This window comes from Gorilla gorilla, chromosome 8, assembly GCF_029281585.2.
Source record: "Gorilla gorilla gorilla isolate KB3781 chromosome 8, NHGRI_mGorGor1-v2.1_pri, whole genome shotgun sequence".
NCBI classification, from domain to species: Eukaryota; Metazoa; Chordata; class Mammalia; order Primates; family Hominidae; genus Gorilla; species Gorilla gorilla.
Window position 1 is genome coordinate 24,759,432 of NC_073232.2, and position 27,914 is coordinate 24,787,345.

Consider the following 27,914-nt stretch of genomic DNA (forward strand, 5'->3'; position numbering starts at 1 on the left):
CTGAATGGGCAAAAACGGGAAGCATTCCCTTTGAAAACTGGCACAAGACAGGGATGCCCTCTCTCACCACTCCTATTCAACACAGTGTTGGAAGTTCTGGCCAGGGCAATCAGGCAGGAGAAGGAAATAAAGGGTATTCAATTAGGAAAAGAGGAAGTCAAATTGTCCCTGTTTGCAGACGACATGATTGTATATCTAGAAAACCCCATTGTCTCAGCCCAAAATCTCCTTAAGCTGATAAGCAACTTCAGCAAAGTCTCAGGATACAAAATCAATGTACAAAAATCACAAGCATTCTTATACACCAATAACAGACAAACAGAGAGCCAAATCATGAGTGAACTCCCATTCACAATTCCTTCAAAGAGAATAAAATACCTAGGAATCCAACTTACAAGGGATGTGAAGGACCTCTTCAAGGAGAACTACAAACCACTGCTCAATGAAATGAAAGAGGATACAAACAAATGGAAGAACATTCCATGCTCATAGGTAGGAAGAATCAATATGGTGAAAATGGCCATACTGCCCAAGGTAATTAATAGATTCAATGCCATCCCCATCAAGCTACCAATGACTTTCTTCACAGAATTGGAAAAAACTGCTTTAAAGTTCATATGGAACCAAAAAAGAGCCCGCATCGCCAAGTCAATCCTAAGCCAAAAGAACAAAGCTGGAGGCATCACACTACCTGACTTCAAACTATACTACAAGGCTACAGTAACCAAAACAGCATGGTACTGGTACCAAAACAGAGATATAGATCAATGGAACAGAACAGAGCCCTCAGAAATAATGCCGCATACCTACAACTATCTGATCTTTGACAAACCTGAGAAAAACAAGCAATGGGGAAAGGATTCCCTATTTAATAAATGGTGCTGGGAAAACTGGCTAGCCATATGTAGAAAGCTGAAACTGGATCCCTTCCTTATACCTTATACAAAAATTAATTTAAGATGGATTAAAGACTTAAACAGACCTAAAACCATAAAAACCCTAGAAGAAAACCTAGGCATTACCATTCAGGACATAGGCATGGGGAAGGACTTCATGTCTAAAACACCAAAAGCAATGGCAACAAAAGACAAAATTGACAAATGGGATCTAATTAAACTAAAGAGCTTCTGCACAGCAAAAGAAACTACCATCAGAGTGAACAGGCAACCTACAAAATGGGAGAAAATTTTTGCAACCTACTCATCTGACAAAGGGCTAATATCCAGAATCTACAATGAACTCAAACAAATTTATAAGAAAAAAACAACCCCATCAAAAAGTGGGTGAAGGAAATGAGCCGATACTTCTCAAAAGAAGACATTTATGCAGCCAAAAAACACACTAAAAAATGCTCACCATCACTGGCCATCAGAGAAATGCAAATCAAAACCACAATGAGATACCATCTCACACGAGTTAGAATAGCAATCATTAAAAAGTCAGGAAACAACAGGTGCTGGAGAGGAGGTGGAGAAATAGGAACACTTTTACACTGTTGGTGGGACTGTAAAGTAGTTCAACTATTGCAGAAGTCAGTGTGGCGATTCCTCAGGGATCTAGAACTAGAAATACCATTTGACCCAGCCATCCCATTACTGGGTAAAAATCATAAGTTTTAAATTATATATCAAATGCTTTTTCTGCCTTGTTGAATCATGACTTTTCTCCGTTAATGTGAAAAATTCTTATTCTTAATATTAAACCAACTTATAACTCTGCCATAATCCCCACTTAGTCACGATGTATTATATACACACACATACATGTATATATACTTTATTGATGTTTCTTATTTGTATAGGATTTTTGTTCCCATTATCATGGGAAATACTTGTCTATAATTTTTCTTTCTTTTAATGTCTTTAAAGTATGATATCAGGGTCACTCTGGATGCATAACAGGAATTATGAAGTTATTCCTTCTATTTCCTGGAAGCATTTAAAATTGCTATTATTTTTTCTTTAAGTGTTTGAAAGCATTTGCTAGTGAAGCCATCCAGGCCAGGGAGTTTTCTTTAAGGAAAGTTTTTAAATTATTGATTAAATTTCTTTAAGACATACAGAATTTCTTGTGTCAGTTCTGCTTCTGCTGTTGTGTTTTTCAAATTGTTTGTTTGATCTAAATTTTTAAGTTTAATTTGGCATAAAATAGCTCACAGTCTCCTCCAATTATTTTAATATCCAGATAATGTTTCCCGTTTTGTTCCTGATGCTAATGCTCTCATTTTTTCTTGATCAATCTTGTTAGATTTATCAATTTTATTGATTTTTTCCAGAGGCTTAAATTTTGGATTTGCTGAGTTTTTTCCATCATATATCTATTTTCTATTTCATTGGTTTCCCCATTTATCTTTTATTCTCACAATTAAGTGGTTTTTAATATATTCAGAGTTGTACAACCCTCACTGTAATCTAATTTTAGAACATTGCATCACCCCAAAAAAATTCCATACACATTAGCAGTCACTCCTCAATCCTGTTAACCTACTCTGTCCCCCCTCCAGCTCCTGGTGCCTGAAATCCACTATGTTTGCCTATTCTGGACAGTCACATGAATGGAATCAGGCATACAGCCTTTGTGACTGGCTTCTTCCATGTAGCATAATGTTTTCAAGGGTCTTCTACGTTGTAGTCTGTGTCAGTAATTCATGCTTTTAAAATGCCAAATAAGGTTCCATTGTATATATATACGGATGCTCTTTTACTTACTATGGGGTCATGTCCTGATAAATCCATCATTAGTCAAAAATATCGTAAGTCAAAAATGCATTTAATACCCTGATAAACCCATTGTAAGAGTTGAAAAATTGCTAAGTTGAATCATTGTAAGTTGGAGACCATCTATACTATATTTGTTTATCCATCTATTAGCTGATCAACAGGTTGTTTCCACTTTGTGGTTATTATGAAATAATACAGGTATGAACATTCACAAAAAGTTTCATGTGAATATGTTTTCATCATTTCTTTTGGTGATATACCTGGGAGTTGGGATTAGTGAGGCATGTGCCATCTCTGTATTTTTTTGAGCAGCTACAATACTCTTATCTGACGTGTCTTCATCATTTTACATCCTCACCAGCAATGTATGAGGGTTCCAGTTTCTCCCCATCTTCACCAACACTTGCTTTTGTAGATCTTTTTTATTTTAGCCATCCTAATGACTACGATGTGATATCTTATAGTTTTCACTGGTATTTTTTAAGGATCAATTGGTGTTTCTCTAAGGACCAATCTTCTTTGGGGGAAATGTCTCTTCAAATCATTTGTCCATTTACAAGTTTTTTTTTTGTTATCATTTTTTATATATACTGTATTCAAATTACTTAATATAATTTGCAAATATTTTCCCCACTCTATGGGTTGTCATGTCACTTTGAGGGTGTCCTTTGACACAAGTTTTTAAGTCCAATTTATCTTTGTTATCATTTGTGTTTTGTATCTTATCTAAGAAACCATTGCCTAACCCAAGATCATGTTCAACTCCTTTGTTTTCTTCTAGGGATTTTATACTTCCAGCTTTTATAATTAGATATATAATCAATCATTTTCAGTTACTTTTTGCAAATGCTGTGAGGTAGGGGTCCAAATTCATTCTTTTGTATATGGATATTCTTTTAGGATTTACTTCATCTTATTTTGGGTTTGTTATTGAGATAAAAGCTTAGGTTCCCAATTTTCAAATGTTTTACTTTTCTAATATATCATATTTAATGCTATATATTTCCTTTATTTTTGCTATGTCATATTTTCATTAACACTCAGTAGAAAGTATGTTCTAATTCCCATTGCAATTTCTCTTTGACCCTTTGGTAATTCATTAGTGTGTCACTTAATTTCCAATCTTTTGAGATTTTCTAGACTTACTTTATTACCAGCATATAATCTAGTTTGGTAAGCAGCCCAAGTGCATGTGGAAAGGAAATGTTCCCATGGCTATTTAAATGTAGTGTTCTACAGCAATGATATCAAGCTAAGGTCCAGTCATGCTTGCCACGTGAGTAGAGACAGCTTCAGAAAATTCTAGCCCCTGGCTGCTGACTGAAGCAGACAAGCCATGCATCCCCACCTTGCCCTGTTTGGATTCCTGAGCAAAGAATTTGTACATTTAATCAAATGGTTGTTTTATGCCATGAAGTTTTGGGATGATTTGTTGTGTAACAGTGGTAAGAGGACCATTCTATTTCATAGGCTTGATGTTTATGAGACAATCTACGATTTTATATAATCCTTTTGGAATTTGGGATTATTAAACCAGAGTTTTGAGAAACTAATTCTAGCATTATATATTTTATACAGATTTGGAAGTAGCCTAGACCAAAATATTGACATTTGAAAGCTGTAAGTTAAATAAGTAGTATCATACTCCTGAACAGAATGTCACCAAAAGTTATACACAAAATCTCATGCCTTTCCCTATGCTTAATTATATTGTAATTGTGTGTGTGTATGAAAGAAAACAAAACCCAAACAGAAATTCACACAGGAACTATACTATTGAAGCTAATGTTCAGTTCTGAAATGTGTAAGAGGATACTACATAATTATCTGCTTTACACGTGGAGGAAAAAAAGTATTAATGGCTATTGTGATTTTAAATTGCTGGGCCACAAACCTATCAGAATACAGCAAATCTCCCCCTCAAGTAAACGGGCTTCTGCATCTTTGCTCACTGGTCTAGAAAGCTGCCATGTGGGTTCTCATGCTTCTGGCTGGCTGAGTTAGCAGAGCTCTTAGGTTAGCATAAGGCCTGGTCTCTTATTCGAGGTCCTGTATGACTTAGCCATTTGTAGTACTCTGTGCTCTCAGGGTTATTGGGTAGAAACATTTAGAAGTATGTATTTGTTTATTTTGAGCCACCAATGTAAAAAATGCAAGGGTACAGTTAAAGAAAAAGGTGTTTATTTAGGCCATCATCAACTAAGATCATAATAAATAACATAATATACTAATGTAATAACAGATGTTCTCATGCATTTATCGTGTTTATAAATATAGAAGAAAGCTGGCTTACAGGGCTGTTGGGACAAATTTGGAAAAGTGTTTTTGGCAATTACTCAGTAAAAGTTAACAGTGTTGACTATCAGGTTCTCTTTTCTATCAGTTTTTAGAATACATCCCCTATACATCTGTGAATAAATGGTAATGGTCTCTTAGAGTTTCTACTTTTTGTGAACATGCCAGAGTTAAGTAAATTGTCAAAGGATCCAGGTTGACAATGTGTTATCTGTCAATATTTCTAATGAAAAACAGATCTTAGAAAAATGAACTCTTCTGCATTTCAGTGTAGAGGCTGATATATTACAAGCCGGAATCATTCAAACAATAAAAAAATGTGCCTCAATGAAATAAAACCCAGAAGTAGTTTATAAATAGTAACTGTGATACTTAATATACAAATGCTGTAGTATTGCGTTTGTAATTTGGTAAGTAAATGACCAAGTATCTGAATGCAGAAGTGATGAACTTTGATGAAAGCTTAATTTTGCTAGTAAATTTCACACAAAGGGGTAAAATAGGATAATCTTTAACATAAAGCTTTAGGACAAATAATTTAAACATATCATAAACACTGAAAATGTGTTTTTAATTGTTATTTACAGTTAATCAATGATACCAGTGTTTAGCTTAATCCAGCCAATTGCCAGTCTTGACTCCTTCTTTCAACATCTGTTATTAAGATCTTCCTTATAAATACTTAGGCAAATTAATTTAGTGAAGGAGAGCGATCTGTGGTCCAGAGTAACTCAATGTACGGCCATTTGGTTTGCAGACAGCGTTTAATAGGAGTGTCATCTGTTTGTAGCATGGGATCTTCAAAACCCATCACAACTGCAGTCCCTTCTACGTACATGACCTGTTGAACAAAATAAAGCCACCAAGGTCAATCAACAGTCTTAGCAAATTCTTATGTGGAATGAAAACAATTTTTAGATGCTAGCAAATAAGGTATTACATAGTTTCAGATGAAACTTGACATGTAATTTTATTTTGCTAGAAATGAGCAGGAATATCTGCTTACTGATTAATGTGAAAGTAAATTTGTAAACGTTATTTAATTGCTAGCTGGCCAGGTGATTTTTAAAAAATTCAAGATCATGTGAATCCTAAAACACATAGATTGTTTCTAAGAAAAAAAATATTCTTCAACGGATCTATACCATCGGAAAGAAATGCTTAATTATCATATTTACATATAATTTATACAGGTCCTACTGCTTTAATACTGAGGTTCTCAGATGCTCATGCTGCCTCATGAAACGGAGAGCTATAAAAGGAGTATAGCTATTATGTTCTGAGGAACATGTTTCTCCTTCTAATTTAAGTATTGAATTTCTAGAGCTGAAACCAATTTGAATGTTTGTCAACAAAATTTGCTATTATGGTATTAAATATTCCTGAAATGCAATTCATGAGTGCATTCTGTACAGCATGAAAAATCATGGAGAAAAAAATTAAAAAGGATGTCAGGACAGAAAGAAAAGTAAAAGAGAGGTTGAAAGATCAAACCAACCAGATACTGTATATGCAGTGGCAGTGATCACAGAAATATATACTGGCAGGTGAATAGCAAGAAAAATTTTATTCTGATTAATTTACAATGAAACATACTTAAAAAGTATTTTGGACATAGCAACAAAAACCCTAACTCATTACCAAGGGCTCACTGTGGACATTAAGGCACTCCTTGGTGGTTAATTTCTTTTTTGTACCAAGAGAAATTCTGATGCTGTATAATTTAAAAGAAACAGATATAGACTGTCTTCTTCCAAAGTGTATAAAATTATTTTTACACATTCACTGGCTGATACACATGAGTGTAATTATGTTCTTCCAAAATAAAAGCCATAAGCTATTTAAGGAGCCAAAAGAAACAACTTTATTATCCTTAAATGGTAGTTGCCTCTAAAACACATTAAATATAGGAATAGAATATATTACTAGATCAGATAATCTTGTGTCATGAATCTACTCATTCCTAAGAAAGTGCTAAAGATACATTGTAATGTGAAATACATTTTTTGGCATCTTTATTTTAGTTAATATATTAGTTTCTAGTGTTGATGAAATAAATTGACATTGAAACTACAACTCGGGCTTTTCAGTCCCCAAAGCAAAACTGCCTTTTCTGAAAAGTTATACACAAAGAATATAATTCAAGTTATTAAGTTAAATACAATTGGCCCTATTTTTCACAAAGAACTTCATGTACTCATGTCATTAGAGCAGAAGTGCTTGGGCAAGGTACCATGACCCACCTCCATGGTCTCAATCAGGCTCGGATGCCTGGCGGCTCAGACTCCATCTCACTTTGCCAGCATTCTCCTTTTGTCTGTTTCCTTTCTAACAGGACCTTGCTATGCAGCTTGTAATTTTAGCTCCTGATTAACTTCAAAACATATTTCTGTGACTTAATGACATCCATACTTTGCTTTATAGCTGCTGTATATTACTGTCATTTTAACAGTTCATCCTATTTGTTTTCTAATCTTTTTGTTGGTGTGTCAGAAGCTTGTCACAAGCATGATTTGAAAACTTATACTACATACAGGTAGAGTGGCCAAGCAGACCAAGGACAGGATTGGGAATCAGGAACTCAGTTCCAATCCCTGCACTGCCAATGACTTGCTGTGTGACCCTGGGTGAGTCACTTAATCTCCCCATCTCAGATGCCTCATCTGTAAAATATGGATAATATTTGACCTATCTTGCAGGGATTGTGTAGGTGAATAATTAGTGATTATAAAGTACCTCCTATTACAAAGCTGTGCAAACATCAAACTCTAGATGAAGCACTCATTCACACATTAGAAAACAACATCCAAGTTTGCATATATATATACATGCAAAGAATATACATTGTCAAGAAAATTTGGATGCTTTATATATATATCTTTGGACCTGACAAAAACATCTAATTTATATTTTGTTATAAAGATAGCAGTAAATTTTAGTCTTTTAGATTTGGTCTAATTAAAATTATGTACTTAATTTACACTGTTTTCTGTAACCTTCCACAATTTAGATACATGAAGTCAGCATGGGCAGATCAAATTAAAAACGAATGTTAGACCTTATTCCTTTAATATTAACTATAACTAATACATATATATATATATATACACACTATAACTAGTATCTACTGTAACTGATACTTGAATAAATGCAAAGATAATAGACACACAAAAAGGGGAAATCGATGCAGCCGAACTCTAGCTTTAAGCCAGGTTGAGTACACCTGGCAGTGAATCACCTATGTGCTTTGTCAACCGTTAGCAAAGGAAAGCTGCAAAGCATCATGGGTAGGAGCATGGTCTCTGAGCTGGACTAAGTTTCACTCCCAGCTCTGTCATTTCCTGGCTGCTTGACCTGTAAAATGGAGATATACAGACAACACTTACTTCATAAGGTGCTGTGAAACTTAAGCAAAGTACTTAATACAATTTCGGGTAAATGCTCAATATATGCTGACTATGAAGGTTATTTATTTAAAAATATTTTTTCCAGTAAAAAATCTCACTGTTACCTCTTTCTTCCTTTAAATGGATAAGTAACAACTTTCACTGGACTAACTACGATGTTGATTTAGAAACACGCTACACTGCCAAGGGTAACTATCTGTATGGGGGTGTATTTAGGCATGGTGAAGCTACTGCTCTGAAGTCCAATGTCAATTTCCAATGCAGACTAACATATACTGGTCAAATCCAAAGATGACTGATTCTAAAATGTGTCCTCATAGTAAAGAGACTCCTGGAATAATCTTAGGTAGCAATTGTACGGGAATCGAACGTTGTTATATACTCACATACTTATTTCACCAACCCAGTTGAACACCGACGACTACGTCAATTATCATACCTTTTCATTATAATTTGACTGCTTCAATCCATTGTAGTGGTAGACAGTAAAAGATTCTGGACCACTGGAGCCCTATTATAAATAAAGGACTATTAAAACTTTAAATTATATTTATATCAGGCAATTTCTAATCAACTGAAAGTAAAATGCATGTTTCTCAAATCCTTATCCTTTGGGGACTCATTTGACAAAAGAAGGAACTTAGGTTTATGGAGTTGTAACTACCAGAAAGCCCTGAAGTTGAAAGTGTTGCCCCTGAAGAAGATGCTGGAAAGTAGGGAAGGTTGATTTCCATTATAAGCTCTTCTGCACTAACTTATTTTTTTTAAATTATGCGCATGTATCACTATAACTTTTTTCAAAAGACAAGCTTCTAAAACATTTCCTAAAGTATATCTCCTTTTCTATGTAAATAATTTGTTCCTCTCAATGAATTGAGAAAAGCAGTAGCATCACTTTTACTCAGACTAAATACACTTCCAGTATGTACCAATACTTCCAATTTGGCCCACGATATTTAATTAGTGGTTTCTTTTCCAAAAAATATCCAATATTTGAATATTGTCAACCATTAATTAGTGAAAAGAGCACTGTGAGAAATGAAAACATACTTATAATGCTTAAGGCGATTTCAGTAATATTCAATAAAGAAAGGATATCGTATATATCACTAACAGAGTAAGCTTGTAGAAAAATGGGTCATGTTATTCCCACTATCTTAACCTTGCTTTTCAATTAGCTAAAGATCACGTTCAACCCCCTTAACCTGGCGTTCAAGGCCATTACAGGCCTGGCTCCCAGTGATTTCCCTCAGGGCCTCTGGCTGAGTCTGCCTGGATAGATCCCCCTTGTCTTCCTGGCTATATCCGATGGATACAAGCAGGCACATGGCCCTCCTTAGAATTTTTTCCAACTGGAATTAAGGGAAGACAGCTGCTGGCAACTGGAGCTTCAGCTCCTACAGAAAGATAGGCTGTGAGAATGTAGCCACTTTAGAGACTGGGGATGGGAGGTGGAGACCTCCCAATGCTGTTCAAGGACTCCAGGAGCACCTTCCCGGTGCTTGCTTCTTCAATTCACCTGAGCTACTCCTTCCCCTTCATGTATTTTCCCCCACTTAAGCCAATTTAGGCTGAGGTTCTGTGACCTGCAATCATGAGTCTTAAAATCATACAGGGCTTAATCTACCTTTTTAGTCTTATCTCCAACTACTCACCTTTCTGAATTCTGTTTTGGACAAGCATGACTCATTTCATCATGAAAAGATCTTTTGTTGGCCTTTTGCACATTCATGATTTTTTTTTTTACTCTTCTCTAAAATGCCCTCCTCTCCTTCCTTTTTCCAGACCTGGTTTAAATCTTACTTTTTCTATAAAGTTTTTCCTGGACACACTAGTTAGTTTTTTACTACACTGGAACTTAACCTTTATCATAACAATTGTCTAAATAATTTGAGAAGGAATCATATAGTACTACTTTGTATCATCTCTTCTATTATTTTGAAAGACTGTTTAATTTTTCATGACTTACATTCCCAACTAAAGCCTAAAATTGTTTTGTATCCCACTCAAAATGCCTTACAGAAAATAGAAAAATCAATTTGATCGTTTCCTTAATTACAGGAGTCATTGCAATTAGTTACATAATTTGACTCTTGGCTATCAGAGTTAAATTATTTGAACATAAAAAAATAACAATTTTCCTGTAACTGAATATAATTTATATTCCCTATTTCCAGTAATTAACTGGCATAAAATACAGAAATACCAACAAAAGGTAGTGTAGCCCACTGGTAAAGTGCATAGACTCTGTGGTTAGACAGACTATATTGGATTCCTGAATCAGCTACTAAAATACCTACTGTATGACCTTAAACAATCGTCTTAAGTTCTCTAATCCTCAATTTCCTCATTGTCAAAATGGGGAAAATAAGAGTATGGTGTTTAGAAGGCACACAGTGCCTGATGGAGAGTATGTGCTTGGGAAAGGGGAGCTGCTTCTGCTATTCTTATTTAAACGAATGGTCTTGAAAAGCTTATAAATATTACCACTTTTTTCCTCCTGCATCAGCCTCTACATCATAGCAAATAAGTGTTCTTCCATAGGACCTACTTGAAGCATTGTAAAGATTACTGAAGTTAAATATTTTCCTGGCTGTCCTTGTCACTCCAGTTTTGCAACTTCATTTATTGGTGGCTGATTAAATAAATGTTTACTGGGCCTCGTGAGGTGGCTCATGCCTGTAATCCCAGCACTTTGGAAGGCCAGAACGGGTGGAACACCTGAGGTCAGGAGTTTGAGACCAGCCTGACCAACAAGGTGAAACCCCATCTCTACTAAAGATACAAAAATTAGCCAGGCCACCATGTGTAGTCCCAGCTACACAGGAGGCTGAGGCAGGAGAATTGCTTGGACCAGGGAGGCGGAGGTTACAGTGAGCTGAGATCGTGCCACTGCACTCCAGCCTGGGTAAAGGAGCGAAACTCCATCTTAAATAAATAAATAGTTTACAGAATGATCACTATATTCATCTGTTAGGGACAAGGCAGTATGTGACTAATTGCCAAAAGGAGTGTTGAGTCACTATGCATTTTGTGGCTACAGGGGAAAGGGGACATCAGTGGTATGTAGGGCATGATCGGAAAAGATCTATGACACAGAGGGCGTCTGAGCTGCTATAGGATGGGAACAGATGGGAATAGGTGGGACTGCGACAGGTCTTCCTCTAAAGCAGCTGTTCTCTAACTTGGGCCTCCAGATCACTTGCAGGGCTTGTTAGACCACATTGCTGCACCCACCCTTAAAGTCTCTGCTTCAGGGAGAAACCTGAGAATTTGCATTTCTAACAAGCTCTTGGAGATCATACTGAGAACTCACTGCTCTAAAGGTAACCAAGAGCAGGACCACATGCTCCTGGGAGGGAAACAGCATGAACTATACAGACAATGAGACAAACCAGGCCCAGGTGGAGAGTGTCTTCAGAATAGCAGGCAACAAGTAAACAGTGAGAGAGGAACACAGAGGCAACGAACAGTACAACCAAATGGAAATGTCTGTTACAGGCGAAAGAGAAGGGACTAGAACCCTCTTTTTACCTAAAAAATTACTAAAAGTAACTGTCTCACTTTACATTTCTCACTTTTCAAAATCTTCCCCAAATTAAATTAAAAACAGGAATATTCTTTTTATTATAACTAAGAATCAACATTTCTATCAAAGGTTCCGATAGCAGCCTTGAAATATAATTAAAATTAATACTGTCTCAAAGTTTAAAATGGTATAATGTATTATTAATCCAGATATCTAGAACATCAGATTCCAATAAAAAAAAATCTAGCAGTCAGAATGTGAACAAAGAGGATATCACACTGAAGGGTCTAATGTCGGACAATAAAATCTAATTTTTCATGAAGCCTTTACCAAAGTTTTAAAAAGTCCAGTAGTCTACATTGTCTACATTGTGATATCCTCAGTTACTTTTTGAATCTTACCTCTTTCTTAACAATTTTATCTTGAGTTTAACAATCATTTTTAACAATTACATCCTGAATTTTAGTAATTATATTTTGAAATTTTCCCTCTAGCTTTTAAATTTTTTCTATTTGTCAATACGTCTCTCTAATAATAGCGGTAAAATAGAAATTGGAATGTCTATTGCAACAATGAACTTCAGTGCAAACTATACTGATATCTGATAAAATGACCATGATATCTATTATCTAGTTAAGTAATTTGATTTAGTGGTAAAATGCTTCACTTAGAGAACAAAGACAGAAAGATGGGTATTGGATATAGAACTGGCTTGCCAATGATGCAGACACAACTCAGAAACATTCAGGTTGGCCCAGATGCCTCTGCTATTCCAGGTAACTGAGCTCCTATCAAAGCCCAGTGGAAGACATGTCCCAATGGGAAACGGCCCAGACCCACTTAGGTTTTAATTCTCCAGGAGCTTAGCTTCACTAGCTCTAGTGGCTTCTACTACCCACAGCCACCTTGACCTCTTCTCACAGTATTTAACAGTTTCCTGAGAGAAGAAAAGTGGGGGTGGGAGTGGAGAAAGAGAATCTTTCTCTTTTTACTCCTCAAACTTCCGAACTGTTCTCTCCGTAACATTACGTGTATAGACTGGTGTCTGCGTCATCTTCTGCTACCCTCCCCATCAAGGCACTGCGTTACCGTATTCGAACACACATTCCCTCTGTCTGGGAAGGTTTCCATGTAACGGTGTTTTCTCAGTCTCATATCTGTGCATTAGGACATCGTACAGAAAGAGAAAATGCTGCAAACAATCACAGGTAATCATCCCAACAGAATAACAATAAATATATTTCCTCAACTATGTTACCTGATCAGGAAAAAATTCTTGAAGAAATGGGCCCAATAATATGATTCCTAATCCTTCTGGATCTAATTTATTCTTCATGAGATTTATACTACGGGGAGAAAAAAGAAAAACAGTGGATACCAGAGGAAAAAAAAGCTGCTTTTCTTTCATGATTAAATTACTGGTACTACAACACATTCAGCTGCCAAAAATACTCAGAGCTGTTCTTTTTAGAACCTTAATGACAAATACACAGGAATGACATCTAATTTGCCAAAACTTGGTTATTTTTAAACTAGAGTAATCTGTTACTATTTAAAATTTAAATTGTGACGACTTTGGAATATTGTTCCTTATTAGGTAAAGTAATTTAAAAACCAAGGCTTATAAACTCAAGCTTGTAACTTCCCAAAGGCAAATTCTCTTTGCTTCATAGGTATGCCTGAATTTAACAAATAAGGCATTTAACTAACAAAATGTTTGTTTTAAGCCCAAGGAGAAAAAGAAACAGGGTCAAAAGGCAGTGGTACATCAGATAATAGAAAACATCTCTTAAAAAGCTTACTTTTAAAAACTAAATGAGATAGCAGCTTAAAATTCATAGACAATGTAATTTGAAGGTTAAAGAGCTACATTAATTCTCAAAGAGCTAATGCGTCATGAATGGCAGTGAGTGATATATACTGTATTGGTCCAGTAGCAGCCTAAAGTGCATACCAGCCCTTACAATGCAGGTGTACCAAGGCTGGTGACAGGTGGTGTTATGTGTGACTAGAAAGAAGGCAGAAGAAGGCAGACTGCAGTTTAATGGGTTTAAAAATGAAAATAGTCTTCAGAAAAGTTTTATTTTCCTTGCTATCTCAAACTATAAAGGCCAAGTTAAATCTGCCTTACTACACAACATGCAAAGTGTTGTGTTTGGGGATTTCAGGTGGTTCTAGTCAACCACCTTCCTCAGGGGCAACTTATCTCCTTTCAGTTTGCCTCTTTGGTCTGGGTCAGTTACCAGGTGTGCCTTTCACAAAAGGAGTTAAAGCTATTCTTGTGAGGGTAAGCTATGTTTTAAGGTTTATGAAAGCTGCATCTGCGCTGACATAGCCATCTCTCCTGGAAACACCTGGGTCAGGCTGCCTCGCAGACCTCCTACCTGACATGTAGTATTGGCCCCGTGAGATAGATACTTTTGTGGGCCTGTGGCTATCATTCTTGTATAGTATACTGTACAAAGGATATGGCATTTTAATGAGTCTGAGTAAGGCCGGGAAGTTATGATGAAACAAATGAAGGCAGGGTCATTTGTGTTTAATTCATTTAATCCTTAGGATGGCCCAGTTATTTCATGGGCCATTCTGTATTATAGTTGTAAATAGGCGAAAGTAGAGTGAATACTTCAGTCCAATCTTTCAACCACTTCAAGAAAAACAACCTGATTGAATCAATTGTACTAACTTCATGATTCAAGGTACGTTTTCCATCTGATAAAACAAGGAAAATTAGGTAGATGATATATAGCTATGGAAGAATTTGGAAAAAAAAAACTTTCTTCTTTTCCTTGTTTTAGGCTAGTCAGTAACAAAAATTACTTGAGTTAATTCTCTTGTAAATTAGAGCAGTGTAAACAACATGGTCTCTACTTGGAAATAAAGTTACAAGAAGTAGAGTAATTACTATCATACCATTTGTTGGACTAGTTCAACACTCTGAATTTCTCTTTAAATTGAAAACAATTCATTTATTAATATTTCTAACTATTGAGAATGGATGAAATCACAGCTCTAAGTAGTAAGATTGAGACACATTAATTCAGATGTGGCTAGTTTATAAATGTTTATGTGTATTGCATACTTTCAAAGAAAGTATGACTGAACTCATCTGAAAACGGAACAAGACCAAATTCTAAAAACGGTGTCTACCAATGTTTCCTGTTGCTTTTGCTGAACCCTTTCATTATGTTTGATAAGCTCAAGTTTTTTCATTCTTAGAAAAACTTGCAGAAGGAAAAACTATGCTGAAAAAAGGAGTATAGATCCTATCTTAACTTTTATTCCCATATTTGATTAATACATGTATCCACTTAACAAGAGTTATTTTTTCATGGATAATAACTAAAGATCTTAATCTACAGAGGAAGTTGTAGATGTAACAATGCATAAAACATAACAGTGAGAATGAAGACAATGACAGGATCCTAAGAAAATACTGAAAAACGATATGCCATAATATATTGCAGCCATCCCTAAAAGTTTCAGGTCAGCTAATTTAATCATTTAGAAATGTTAGATATCTTTGATCATCTTTATTTACGAGGGAAAGTCAGAGGCCTGCTGGTTATTTAAGCAGGGCAACCAGCACCATCTACACAGAACCGTCATTACTTTACTGAAGATACTAAAGTCACATAAAATTTTAAGACGTGGGGAAGTTTATAGAAAGACACTTTTAGCATTTTTTAAAAAGCAGGACAGTAACTGCTGGGTGGGAAAGGAAACTCAATTTAAGTATGTCAAGTCTGCTATAATATTGGATTAGTTCGATTTCTTTCTAAATCTTTGCTTTACATAGATTGCTATGCTTCATATATGCAGATATAGATTTTTAAAAAGGCAAAAAATGTACAGTATGTCTTAAACTTAATTGAATCTTTTTGAGTTGGCTAAATAACACTTCCTATTTAGCTTACTATTCAGGATCTGAAACAAGGTCCAATGCTTTCATCACATCTTCCAGAAGTGAATCGGGTATGAATCCATTATCTAGGGGGGAAAAAATCAGAAACAACTTGAAATAAGAATTTACTTCAAGAAATGCTATTAATGCTGATCAGATTCCAGGAAAAAAAATCGCATAAAATACACAAAGAGTTAACATACTATTCCTTAAGTTTATTTTAGGCATAGTGCCTATTATTAGAGACTCTCTTCTATTTGTTTTCTTGGAAACATCGGCAAATACTTATTTTCTAGGTTAATTTCAAATAAAAATATTTTTTAACTTAAGAACTCTGACGAAAGCTTAAAGTCAAATTACTTGATCTTTAAACAGTGTTACAGCGTTAAGTGGGTAAAATATTTTTCTACTTAAAATCTTAGGTTTATCTTTCAATAAACAAAGTAAACCTTTACATTCCCACTTAACAATTCAATTAAAATAATTCTTTACCAACAAATTCCCTTTGTCACAATGTTATTTAGTTTCTTGAAGGAATGTTAATGATCCACTGATACTTAGACAACTGACAGATTAACAGCACAGGTATTCTAAAACAGACTTAGTGATTTAAATGAAAGCTGTAGGTTAAAAAAAAAAAAAAAAAAGCCCTGAAATGAAGAGTCAAACTAATGCTGATGATGACTACTTTATGGAAAATGGTCCAAACTCTGATGATGCAACAGACCATGACACACACAAAGTCCTTGTGGGGTAGTTTGAAATGAGAGTGGTTTTAAACAAAAGTTGTTTATTCCTTAAATGTACAGTGCCCAATTTCCTCTATCCATTTACTCATTCCTGAAGATTGTCTCAGCTTTAAATCAGCTTCCAATGTCCTTCAGGGATGAGATGATTAAAAAAAAAAAAATCTTGCCATGGAGAACAAGATGTCCAAAAGCCCTGCTCCTATAATCAAACTACAGAAAAAAGTGTGCAGTTGCTCTTTGAGGGTGTGGAATTGTACACTATCTCTATCAGAAAGGAATCAAATTATGATTGTAGAAAGGTCTTTTCTATTCTTAAACCTCTTTTCTATTCTTAAACCTCATAAGGAGCTGTTTACCCATTTGAAGACAGATTGGCCTTGACTAAAAGGTTATGAGTCATCTAGGATAATTAAAAATGTGCAATTTTTTAAGTGAAGGGTTAGAGTAATTCCAGTTTGTTAAGTTACCAATAATTTGAGGTACTGAGAATAAAGACGACCTTGGTTGAAGGCACTTGTAAAAACATTCAAGCTCTGTGGGCTTAGCTTTGATGAGTCTGATCACTGATTTTGCTTAAGTCATAGCTAAAGGCTCAGCATCTCCGAATGTGAAACAGGCTTTATGTGGCCACCAACAGACAGGAACAATTAGGTTTCTGTGTTTATAGGCTATATCCATTTGATATTACAGGTGGAGTCTCCCTCATCCAAAATGCCTGGGTCTAGAAATGTTTTAGATTTCAAATTTTTTCTGGTTTACGAATATTTGCAAATTTATAATGGCTGAACATCCCTGATCTGGTCCAAAATCTGAAATGCTCCACAGTGTCATACTGGCACTCAAAATTTTGGAGGATCACCCTTTCGGGTGAGGGATGCTCAGTCTGTACCACGTTTTTCAGGAGCATTGACAGCATGTACTTTGTCATGGCTGGCAGCTTTTCCGCAGAAACCATAACCTGCAACTCAGTTCCCACCCCAAGCAAGAGCTAATTGGCAAATGACAACAAAAACAACAATGTGACCTTCTTAACAACATGCTTATATATGATTAACCTCAAGCTTAAACATTTTTAAGGTAGCTATGAGATTTACAACTCATAAGCACAGATATTCTGAAGTGTAACCATAACTGTACCCGGTCAGTAACTCTACATTTTGTACATTTAGTATTTTAAAACTAAAGATGTAATAGAATTTTCTCAATAATTCAAAACTTTTAATATACTCAAGATTAGAAGAGATTTCAAAATTATTTTCCTTTGTAGAAGACTTACTTTGACATGTTAACCATACCCACAAAAAATTCCTTAGAAAAAGGCCAGAATCATTAAGTGTAAAAACAGATGAAACCTAGGTCATCTGACATTTCACCAACTGACTCCCTAGAGAATAAGGAAACAGAGGCACAAAGACGAAAAGACAACCTCAAAGTCAACAGCAAAGGAAATCTCAGAGAATACCATTTGATTAGTCAAGCAGATCTATGAAGAACTAAAAGAAAAAAATAGAACTTGCATACATTGGTAAATTAACTACACAGATATCAACACAAAAGAATGGGGACTATGAGGCAGGGCAAGCAGAAGAGGGCAGAGCAGCCAGGATGGGAAATGGCTAGCGTGTACATACTGTAATATACTGTAATGCTGTTGGATTGCGGCTGAGAGGAGGAAAAAAGCTGTTGGTTTAAGATTGTAAAAGATTTTTTTACCAGTTGAATATCCAGATTGCTAAAAGTGTCAAGTCCTTAGAGATTGTGGGGAGGAATAACTCAATGCAAAGGAGTGCTGATGAAGGACAGTGAAAGTGAGGCATGTAATTTCCTGGATAAGATAACTATTTCATAACTGGGAGGAAACCTGAGTTGGGCTTTCAAAGGAAATATAAAACAATCAGGATTTCTGTTCTGAAAGATTAAGAAATAAACAGGAGAGCCTAGCAGGTCTCAATTTTAACAGAGATACTAGCTAAACTGGACACTGCAGGAAGAGAAGCCAAATGTCAGATACTCAAAACTAACAGAGAAGCTGGAAAAAGGTTTCTCAGAGTTGTGCAACAAACAGCTTATAAGGAAACTGTGAAGCCCACTGTACTTGAGACTAACATTTTCCATACACTGTGGGAGAGGGAGACTACAGTTTCTTGGGAATTAAAAAAAAAATAGAATTTAATAAAGCCTTAGTATTTATTAAATTGTAGGTCTATATTCCTATTGAAAAAGCAAGTGACCCTTTCCCCAAGGCCAAGTCACACACCAGAGCTGAGCTTTTCCGGACCTCTTTGGCATTACTTCTGGCTCCCCAGTGGGCAATGAGTTCTGGAGGGCAGGGAGTCCAGATCCCCAGGGCCTAGCACAGTAGTTGACTCATAGCTGCTTGTTAACATTTGTTACTTTTAATGATACAAGCTCATAAATAAGTAGCTCATTTATAGCTTGTACTGCAAATTCACTTTTATTATGGGATGGAAAAGGTACAAAATATGGTGGCACTATACAGAAAACTGTTAGCTGGGGGTGCCTGACAGAAACAGTGCTAACAGTGACGGGAGGCCACAGCAAGGGCACAGGGAGGAGCATTTATTTAAAAGGAACAGAAAAGACAAGGCAATTCCAGAGGATGTCTAGGGAGTGGTATATATTAAGCTCTACCTACAACAGTCCAATTATTCTTAAAGATTAAAAAAATGCAGTACACTGAAATCAGACAAAATATGGCTGTCAACATATTTTAGCAACTTAACAAAACACAACAGCCTCAGATTTAAAAGAAATGGTGTTGCTTCCTGACATGTAATTGTACAAGGGGGAGGGGATAAAGGAGAAAGAAGAAAACAAAATTCATTATGTATAATGTGAAAACCTGTGATTAGCAGTTCAGACACTACCTATGTAGACCTTGATGTCTTTGGAGGTTATGGAATAAGCTCTGTGCCACACATTTTTTTTTTTTAAACAACACCATGGTTAATGTATTGAGTACTGACTAATCATATAAAGTTACTATTAAGTCCATTTTACAGATGAAAAACTGAGGTAGGAACTCGTCCAACATCACACAGCTAGTGAGGCGTAACGGATGGAGCCATTTTCCTGGTATCCAGAGGCACTAGAGAATTGTTGTTGTCCATTATCTTTGATCATATTAATATATCTTTATCAATCATTTTACAAAAATTCCTATAAAACATGTACCTGAATACGAAGCACATATCCGAACATTTTCTTCCACAAAAAAGACACACAAAAATAAACACTGTGGACTTTCTCCAAAGCTCATGTGGACTCATGTGGAACACTTTGAATAGGCCTGATAACTGCTTCTCTTTAAGCTGAGTAAGTGTGCTAGACTCCCCTTTCTGAATCTGAGATTAAACTGAGCCAGTTATCTAGAGGTGATACATCAAGGTCCCACAGAAAGTACAATTTTGTTACTATTCAAATGAGAAATTAACAGTTAAAAACTATATTTTTGACCTTGTTTTATAAGTATGCTTGATATCAAAATAAGTACTGGGCTCCTAAGATCCTCAAGATTCTGAAATGGGCAGAAATTGCTCAACTAGAAGCGAGAATATCAAATCCTTACTCCGTTAAATTAACAGTTCAAAGTAAACTTAAATTTAGAAAGGTTAAAAACTACCTTTTTATGACTTTAGCCTTTCAAGAAAGATACTGGTAGTACAGAGAAGGGGAAAGATTGCTGAAAACACTTAAAATCTAGTCTTGGTTCTCACATTTAGGTATGTGGCTCTGGAGAAGTGACTCAAACCATCACAAGGTTGTTCTCCAAAGAACAAAAACAAGGATGATGATCCCTGCCTATCTCCTAGGTTTGTGGCAAGGTTTTAATGAGGTCATGGAGGTAAAGTGCTTTAGAAATCGTAACATTCCACGCAAATGCCACACATCATTCTTAGATAGATCCCCAATTTCATACCAGGTTTATGCTCCAAACGATCAGTACTAAATCACTTGTTTACGCTATGGAAGATGTGGTCTCATAGAGGCAACGCTATAAATGGTGATTGGCCTGTACACGCCTATTTAATTAGGAATATACCCACAACACAGTGTTAACAGCGTGACTGCAAATCCACCTACCTGTCAGATAGCTGGGTTTATCAACCAGGGGTGGGAGCTAAAAGTGAGATAAAGATATAAAAATACTCCTGGGTACCTTCAGTGTCCTTCTAGGTCAGTTATTCTACAAGCATTCTGAGGAGGGTGACACAGGATAACTGTCCCTATACCAGCCTGTGCTAAATGGAAACTGTATCTAAATGCTTGTAAGAACTTTTTGCATACTAAGTGTTCTGAGAAAGCATGATTTGCTTACATCCTGAAACAAAAGCATATCATTTGGGGAAAGAAAATTAAATTAGCAGATTAGTTTGTTAAGTGAAAAGAAAAAAACTGAAAAATTAATCTACTTTTAATCCTTCTTAGAGCTGACAATACACATAGCTAAACCACGAACAGTGTGATATTTAGATGAAAAGTGGATTTTATCTTCTTCCTAAGTCATATATAGAGGCATACTTTCTAAGCTATCTGAATAAATTTTGCTTGCTTTAATAATTCAGTTTATAGTCATGATAAGCTGTCAGACGTAACTCTGTAGATTAAAACCATTTAGTAATTTTCTTTGTCTAAAAGAAATACAACAAATTTTCATATGCATCTCTCACAACTCAATTCTGAAAAATTGCACTGATTATAAATTATGTTTTAGTATTGGTCATATGAGAAATTCTCATTTTCCTTGGTACATTGTAAAAGAAAATAAATAGTACAAGCCTGCTACCTCATTAGTGATTACTAAAAGCAAACAAAGCTACTACTTATGACAACTGTCTCCTACTTTAACAACCTTAATTTCAGTATCTTTGCAGCACTGATGAAATTTTTTTAGCCTTACAACATCAGCCTTCTAAAGTTTAGGGCTCCTATGTCTGCTCTGAAGGCATTTTTTCATGCCTTTATTCTTTAATAGTTATTATCTCCTAAGATTTTCTGATCCTCTCCTTTCATGTTTCTTTTCGTAAGAAACTCATTCACTCCCAGTTTCAACTGTGGTTCCAAAATCTTCACTAGTAAAACAAAACAAAACACAACACAACACATAACGATTACATGAAAGCCATGTGTTTGGTTTTGGAATGTTCGTAGTTATACTGGGTTAAGAATATGACTATTACCTTGGACAACTGCTTCTACCACTGGGCAAGGTGCTTTCCACATTATTCATTTAATATTCATAATGCCTCTAAGAACTAGTTACAGTTGTTCTAAGACTGATACCTAAGAAAACAGTAGACCTAAAAGTAACTAGCCTAAAGTTAAGAGAAGATACATTCTTAGAATTTGCATGACATGGAATTTCAGAGAGGAAAAAAGCAGATCACTAAGTGTAAAAAGTTTCAAGACAGAAGAAAGTAAAGATAACTGAATCCATTCAGGTATCTACAAGGACTTCACTGATCCAGCAACTTCCATTTCTACACGGTACTTCGTAAGGGAACTCTGAAGTATGACAACTTAGTTTTGAAGTTATACTTGAAAGGTCAGTGAGTTAGCTATAATAAAGTCTTAACCGTTACCTAAATATGTAAACACAAAAGTTATCAAAACAACCTCAGTGACAATGACTCAGTAGACATTTTAATGATATATATGTGAACTTCTAAAAACTATACTTTGTTAGGTAGAATAGCTAAGCATAGGCTCCAAAGTGAATGATTCTAGATGATCTTCCTCTGCTTCTTTATCCTGGGAGGTCAATTATACAGAAATATCCTGGAAGATCTGTTTATTTAATATTCGTTTGGATAAGTAAAGAAGAAAATGATTTACTTTTCAAACAGTTTGTTCAAAAGGTGGTATTTTTCCCTGTTTGGGGTCAAGATTAATCAGAGGGGTCAACTATACCTTCAGTACTCCAAGAAACACAGAAACTCAACTCAACAAGGACTTGTGTGCTATTTCATTTGTTCCCATTTTCACTACTTTCCTTTTAAAATGTTCAAGAAACACAACTTACGTTTCATTAAATACTCCAATATATCTTTTGAATAAAATCAGGTCGCTATCAATGTATTTCAAACATATGAAGACATAAAACACAGAGATGATGTTAATAAAATCTTTTACCTTCTGGGTCGTAGGTTTGAAAAACTCTTCTGGCTTGTTCTGAAGGAGCTTCAGGGGCAACTAAAGCCATATCCTGAAAAGGTAAGAAGCATGTTGTCAACCAGCTACAGTATTATGATATTAAAAAGAAAACAGATACTAGGGTAGGCAGACATAATGACATTGCAGTCAGAAGACTTTGAGTTACATTTGTATCATAGATGTGTAACGAGATAGGTCATAAACTCTCCAGGCCATTTATTTTACATCTGAAAAGTGGCAATAAAACTTTAACCACAGAAAAGTGTTGTGAACAATACATGTGAAGTTTCATATAAATACTTAAAACACTGGGGAAAAACGTCTAATACAGGTAGTTACTATAAAAATGTAGCATGAAAAAAAACAAAAAACAAAACAAACACAAAAACAAAACCCAAACCATTTTTTCCACATTTTTTTTTGTTCAGGTAAGAAGAAATAAAATATACTCCAGTTTTCAAATATTCGAAAATAAAATCCAGAGATTTATTATAGCAAATAATGATACAATTAGATAGCAATGCATTAAAAATTTTTATTTAGAAAAATTTTTATTTAGTAACCTAGTCAAAGCTCAATCAACTTCTACATGTCCAGAATTTTAATTTTTCTGAACTCAAAGGAAACACCCTAGAGGACAGAAATTTCTTTCCCCCATAAAACAAATTCTCTACCATGACTAATTTATCACAGAAAACATTTATCAGGATTCTAAGCACAAAAATTGTGTTCTCTTTGATTCTTTACATTTACCCCACATATCTAAGCCATTATGAAATTCTACTTGACACACATGAATCTAAAATGTAGGCTCCTGTTGTTTACCTCTGGTTAGCTTTTACCTGTAATTGTCTTTGCCTATGATGGTGTTTACTCAGACAAACGTCATCAGAGGGTAAGTTTCCAAGTATCCCTTCCTACTACCTTGAATCCTTTTTATGGGGTACAAATGTTAACATCTAAACTGCTGTTCCCCTGTGAACACAATTTTTGCAAGAAATGTACTTCTTAACTGTTGTTCTAATATCTCACCTTTACTCTGTTCACAGGTGAAGAAACTAAGAATCAGAGGAGTTCTAACTCAGCCATGAGGACTCGATTCCTGAAAACCTTATTTATAAAAAACAGGAATGGGAACTAAAACAAGGCAACCTGTGCAAGCCCTTACAAGTTTTTCATGTATTACAGTAAAAGGTAAAGCAACTTAAAAACCACTTGACATTTTTTAACATTTGTAAAATTTTGTAATGCACAGTTCTCTCTCATTTACCATCCCTTGCTAGAAACTTCTTAGGCTCACCCTTCACTGCATTTCCAACATTATTTTGCTGATAATGTATACGCCCAAGTGACATGTTTTCATTTGGCTTAACTTTCAATGCCTTTTTGATTTTATGATCTAGTCCTTTATTGCTGGACCCTTGAATTGTATCTAGTCTTCTGCTATTACAAAAAATGCTGAATCAAATAAACCTGAACATGTAACATCATAAACGTGCAGTTATATTTGCACAGCAGGTCACCAGAGTGGGATGGCTGGGTCAAAGAAAGGTTTATTTAACCTGAACAGTATTTCTTAAAACCCTCTTTCCTTTTTCTGATACATTACCAATACAGCCTTAGCTCTATAATTAACTCTTATGCCAAAGCTAGGACTGCAGTGTTGGCTCTCAGATTTAGGGAGCAATTGCTGACATGTGGGTTATTATTATTCCTCAGTTCCCTTTATCACTCCCAAACCTTAGTTGCAGATTTCTACATTTATTCTAGTATAAGCTTTAGCTCCCTTAACTATTTCTAACACATTTTTCTTTTTCAATTGTCTCCGTTAGACTGCTGAAACTCATAGATGAACACCATAACCTTTGAAATTCTGGCTGAGAAGGTACATGGTTACAGATTCAAATTTTATGCAGAGGGGAACTTACAGGGGCACAAAATCAGGATACAGTTATTCTTTCTATTCACCATCTGTTCCATTCTCAACCTTTTTTGCGGTCACCAATGAATGAGGAAAAGTTCTGAAATGAGTTTTAAGATACTGCTGGTAATTTCTAAGTATTATTTAAAACTATGATCTAAACAGAAGAAAAGAGAGTATCAGGTTATTTTTTCTGGGTTAAATCTTTTTGGGGGAAAGGTAGTAGAAATGTAACTGAAGCGTTACTTCAATATTGCTACAAAGTAAAGTTTGGGAAATTATCGCTGTTTACACAGTAGAGGGAAGCAAGTAGAATTCCAGATTTTAGCCATAGAAGGTTTAGATCAGATTCTCTGGCATTAAGGAGCTGACAGTTCGGGAGTGTAAAAAGAATTTAAAGTAAACTACCTGATGCCTTGTCTCTAAGTGCCAAGTGTTTTTTTTTTTTTTTTTAATACTCTGCTAGTGGTTGGGCACGGTGGGTCACGCCTGTAATCCCAGCACTTTGGGAGGCCAAGGTGGGCAGATAACGAGGTCAGGAGTTAGTTAGAGACCAGACTGGCCAACATGGTGAAACCCCGTCTCTACTACAAATACAAAAAATAGCTGGGTGTGGTGGCGGGCTCCTGTTATCCCAGCTACTTGGGAGGCTGAGGCAGGAAAATCATTTGAACCTGTGAGGCGGAGGTTGCAGTGAACCAAGATCATGCCATTGCACTCCAGCCTGGGCAACAGGGCAAGACTCCGTCTCAAAAACAAACAAACAAACAAAAAAACCACTATGCCAACATAGAAAGAAATTAAAGTAAACCTTAATGAAAAGTATACCACACATCTCTTTCTTGCCTCTGGTTCTGAACAGGCTATACAAGCTCACCTGCTATAAAAAGAGCATTTGGAACTTAGGCAAAAATCTCAGTGGACTCTAGTTAACATGTCTTCATTTACAGCAGGGTTTGGCAAGCATTTTTCTGTAATGGGCCATAGAGTAAATTTTTATGTTTTGCAGGGCACATGGTCTTAGCAGCAAAACACATGGCCATGGCTATGTTCCAATAAAACTTTACTGAAGCAGGTGGTGACTTTATTTGGCCTGAGGGCCATTTGCTGACCTATGATTTAGATAATATATTACATATTTTTTCCCCCAAATGCCCTAAAATTTATTTATCTTTTTTAGACAGAGTCTTGCTCTGTTGCCCAGGCTGGAGTGCAGTGGTGTGATCTTGCCTCACTGCAACCTCCGCCTCCCAGGTTCAAGCAAATCTCTGCCCCAGCCTCCTGAGTAGCTGGGATTACAGGCACCCACCACCATGCCCGGATAATTTTTGTATTTTTAGTAGAGACGGGGTTTCACTATCTTGGCCAGGCTGGTCTTGAACTCCTGACCTCATGATCCACCCACCTCGGGTTCCTAAAGTGCTGGGATTACAGGCTTGAGCCACTGCGACCAGCCTTTAACATTTATTAAACATGCCAACTTTTTGATGTATGGGGAGAGTAAAGACATCTTAATCACTTTTACAGATTTTACAAAGAATATATTTTGGCTATTAGCAGAAATAGAAAACGGCACAGAATTCTAGCTAGAAGGAACAGAATCAGGAAAGGCAGGGAGATGTGACTTCATAGCACACAGGGAAACTGAAAAAGGTGAACAGGACTGAGAACTGTGACAGAAAAGGAGGACTTAGGAAGGGAAATGAGCTTTGACAGAAGAATGAATTTGATTTTCGAACTTTTAGAGTTTGGAGGTAATGGTTAAACATCCAAGTAGAATACATGGAGTTATCTTAATACTTGGCACACTACGAACACTCACTGTTAGCTAACTGCGAGCTTCTCGTGAGCTATTAGAAATAGAATATTAGTGTTTGTTAGACTGAGGTTACGGCTGGGGAACTTGCAAGGGAAAATATTGAAAACTTATGAAAGCAGATTCCTTCAAAGAACTAAGAAGCGAGTACAGTTGATCCTCAACATGGATATGAACTGCATGGGTCCACTTATATGTGAATTTTTTCTCAATAAATATATTGGAAATTTTTCTTGCAAATTTGCGACAATTTGAAAAACTCGCAAACTGTGCAGCCTAGAGATATTTTCAAAAATTAAGAAAAAATTAAGTATGCCATGCATGCATAAAATATATGTAGATACTAGTCTATTTTTTTTACTACCATGAAATGCCACAAATCTATTATAAAAAGTTAAAATGTATCAAAACGGGCATACAGACTGTACCTGGCACCATTCACAGTCAAGAGATGTAAACGAATGTAAAGATGCAGTATCAGATCACAACAGCATAAAATTAACTTTAGTGCATACTGTACTACTGGAATAATTTCATCACCATCTCCTGATGCTATTGTGGTGAGCTTGTGTTGTATCTGCTCAGAGCACAAGTATGGCGCTAATCATCTCCGCATGTGCAGCCCATCACTCCAGTGAGTTCCACATCACAGTAAAAAGTGATCTTAAGCAGTTCTCACATACTTTTCATCATGTTTAGTGCAATACTGTAAATCTTGAATAAAACCATGGAACCCATATGAAGTGCCACTAGTGATGCTGGAAGTGCTCCCAAGAAACCAAAGTCAGGACGTAAGAAAAAGTGGAATTGCTTGATATGCACCATGGATTGAGGTCTGCTGCTGTGGTTGCTCACTATGTCAAGATAACTCACTATGTCAAGATAAATGAATCCAGCATAAATATCGTAAAGAAAGAAAAGGAAATTCCATGAAGCCATTGCTGCAGCCATACAAACCTTCCACTTTTTGCAAAATACCTCCTTGTACAAAAAATGCAACTTGTATATAAGTGCAGGGTTGCTATAGGAAAGGCACACCTTTAGATTCTAATATGATTTAAGAAAAAGTGCAGTTATTATACCAGTTAAAGCAAAACAAAAGTGAAGGAGCTAAAGGTGGAGAACTTAATGCCAGCAAAGGATGGTTTGATAATTTTAGAAACTGGTTTGGCTTTAAAAATATCAAGGTAACAGGAGAAGCAGCTTCTGCTAACAAAGAGGCAGCAGTTAAGTTCTCAGAAACCATAAAGAAAATCTTTGAGAAGAAAGAATATCTGCCTGAACAGATTTTTAATGTGGACAAAGGTGTCCTATTCTGGCGTGGTGGGGAAATGCCATAAAGGGCATTTATAAGTAAGGAAGAGAAGGAAGCACTAGGATTTAAGACAGAAAGGAAAAG

The 27,914-nt window shown here is 35.9% G+C and overlaps 1 protein-coding gene across 5 annotated transcripts in view; it reads right to left on the reverse strand.

The window, feature by feature from the left end:
• Window positions 1–4,884: 4,884 nt before the first annotated feature.
• Window positions 4,885–27,914, reverse strand: part of MINDY3 (MINDY lysine 48 deubiquitinase 3) — an 83,084-nt gene continuing 60,054 nt past the window's right edge. For all 5 annotated transcript variants that reach the window (XM_019035274.4, XM_055353786.2, XM_055353788.2 and 2 more), the window contains 5 exons: window positions 22,758–22,830; window positions 15,869–15,941; window positions 13,210–13,297; window positions 8,862–8,933; window positions 4,885–5,856 (listed from right to left, as the gene is read on the reverse strand). In XM_019035274.4, coding sequence (XP_018890819.1) covers window positions 5,707–5,856; window positions 8,862–8,933; window positions 13,210–13,297; window positions 15,869–15,941; window positions 22,758–22,830 — 456 coding nt within the window. In that variant the 3' untranslated portion in view covers window positions 4,885–5,706. The remainder of the gene's footprint in view (window positions 5,857–8,861; window positions 8,934–13,209; window positions 13,298–15,868; window positions 15,942–22,757; window positions 22,831–27,914) is intronic.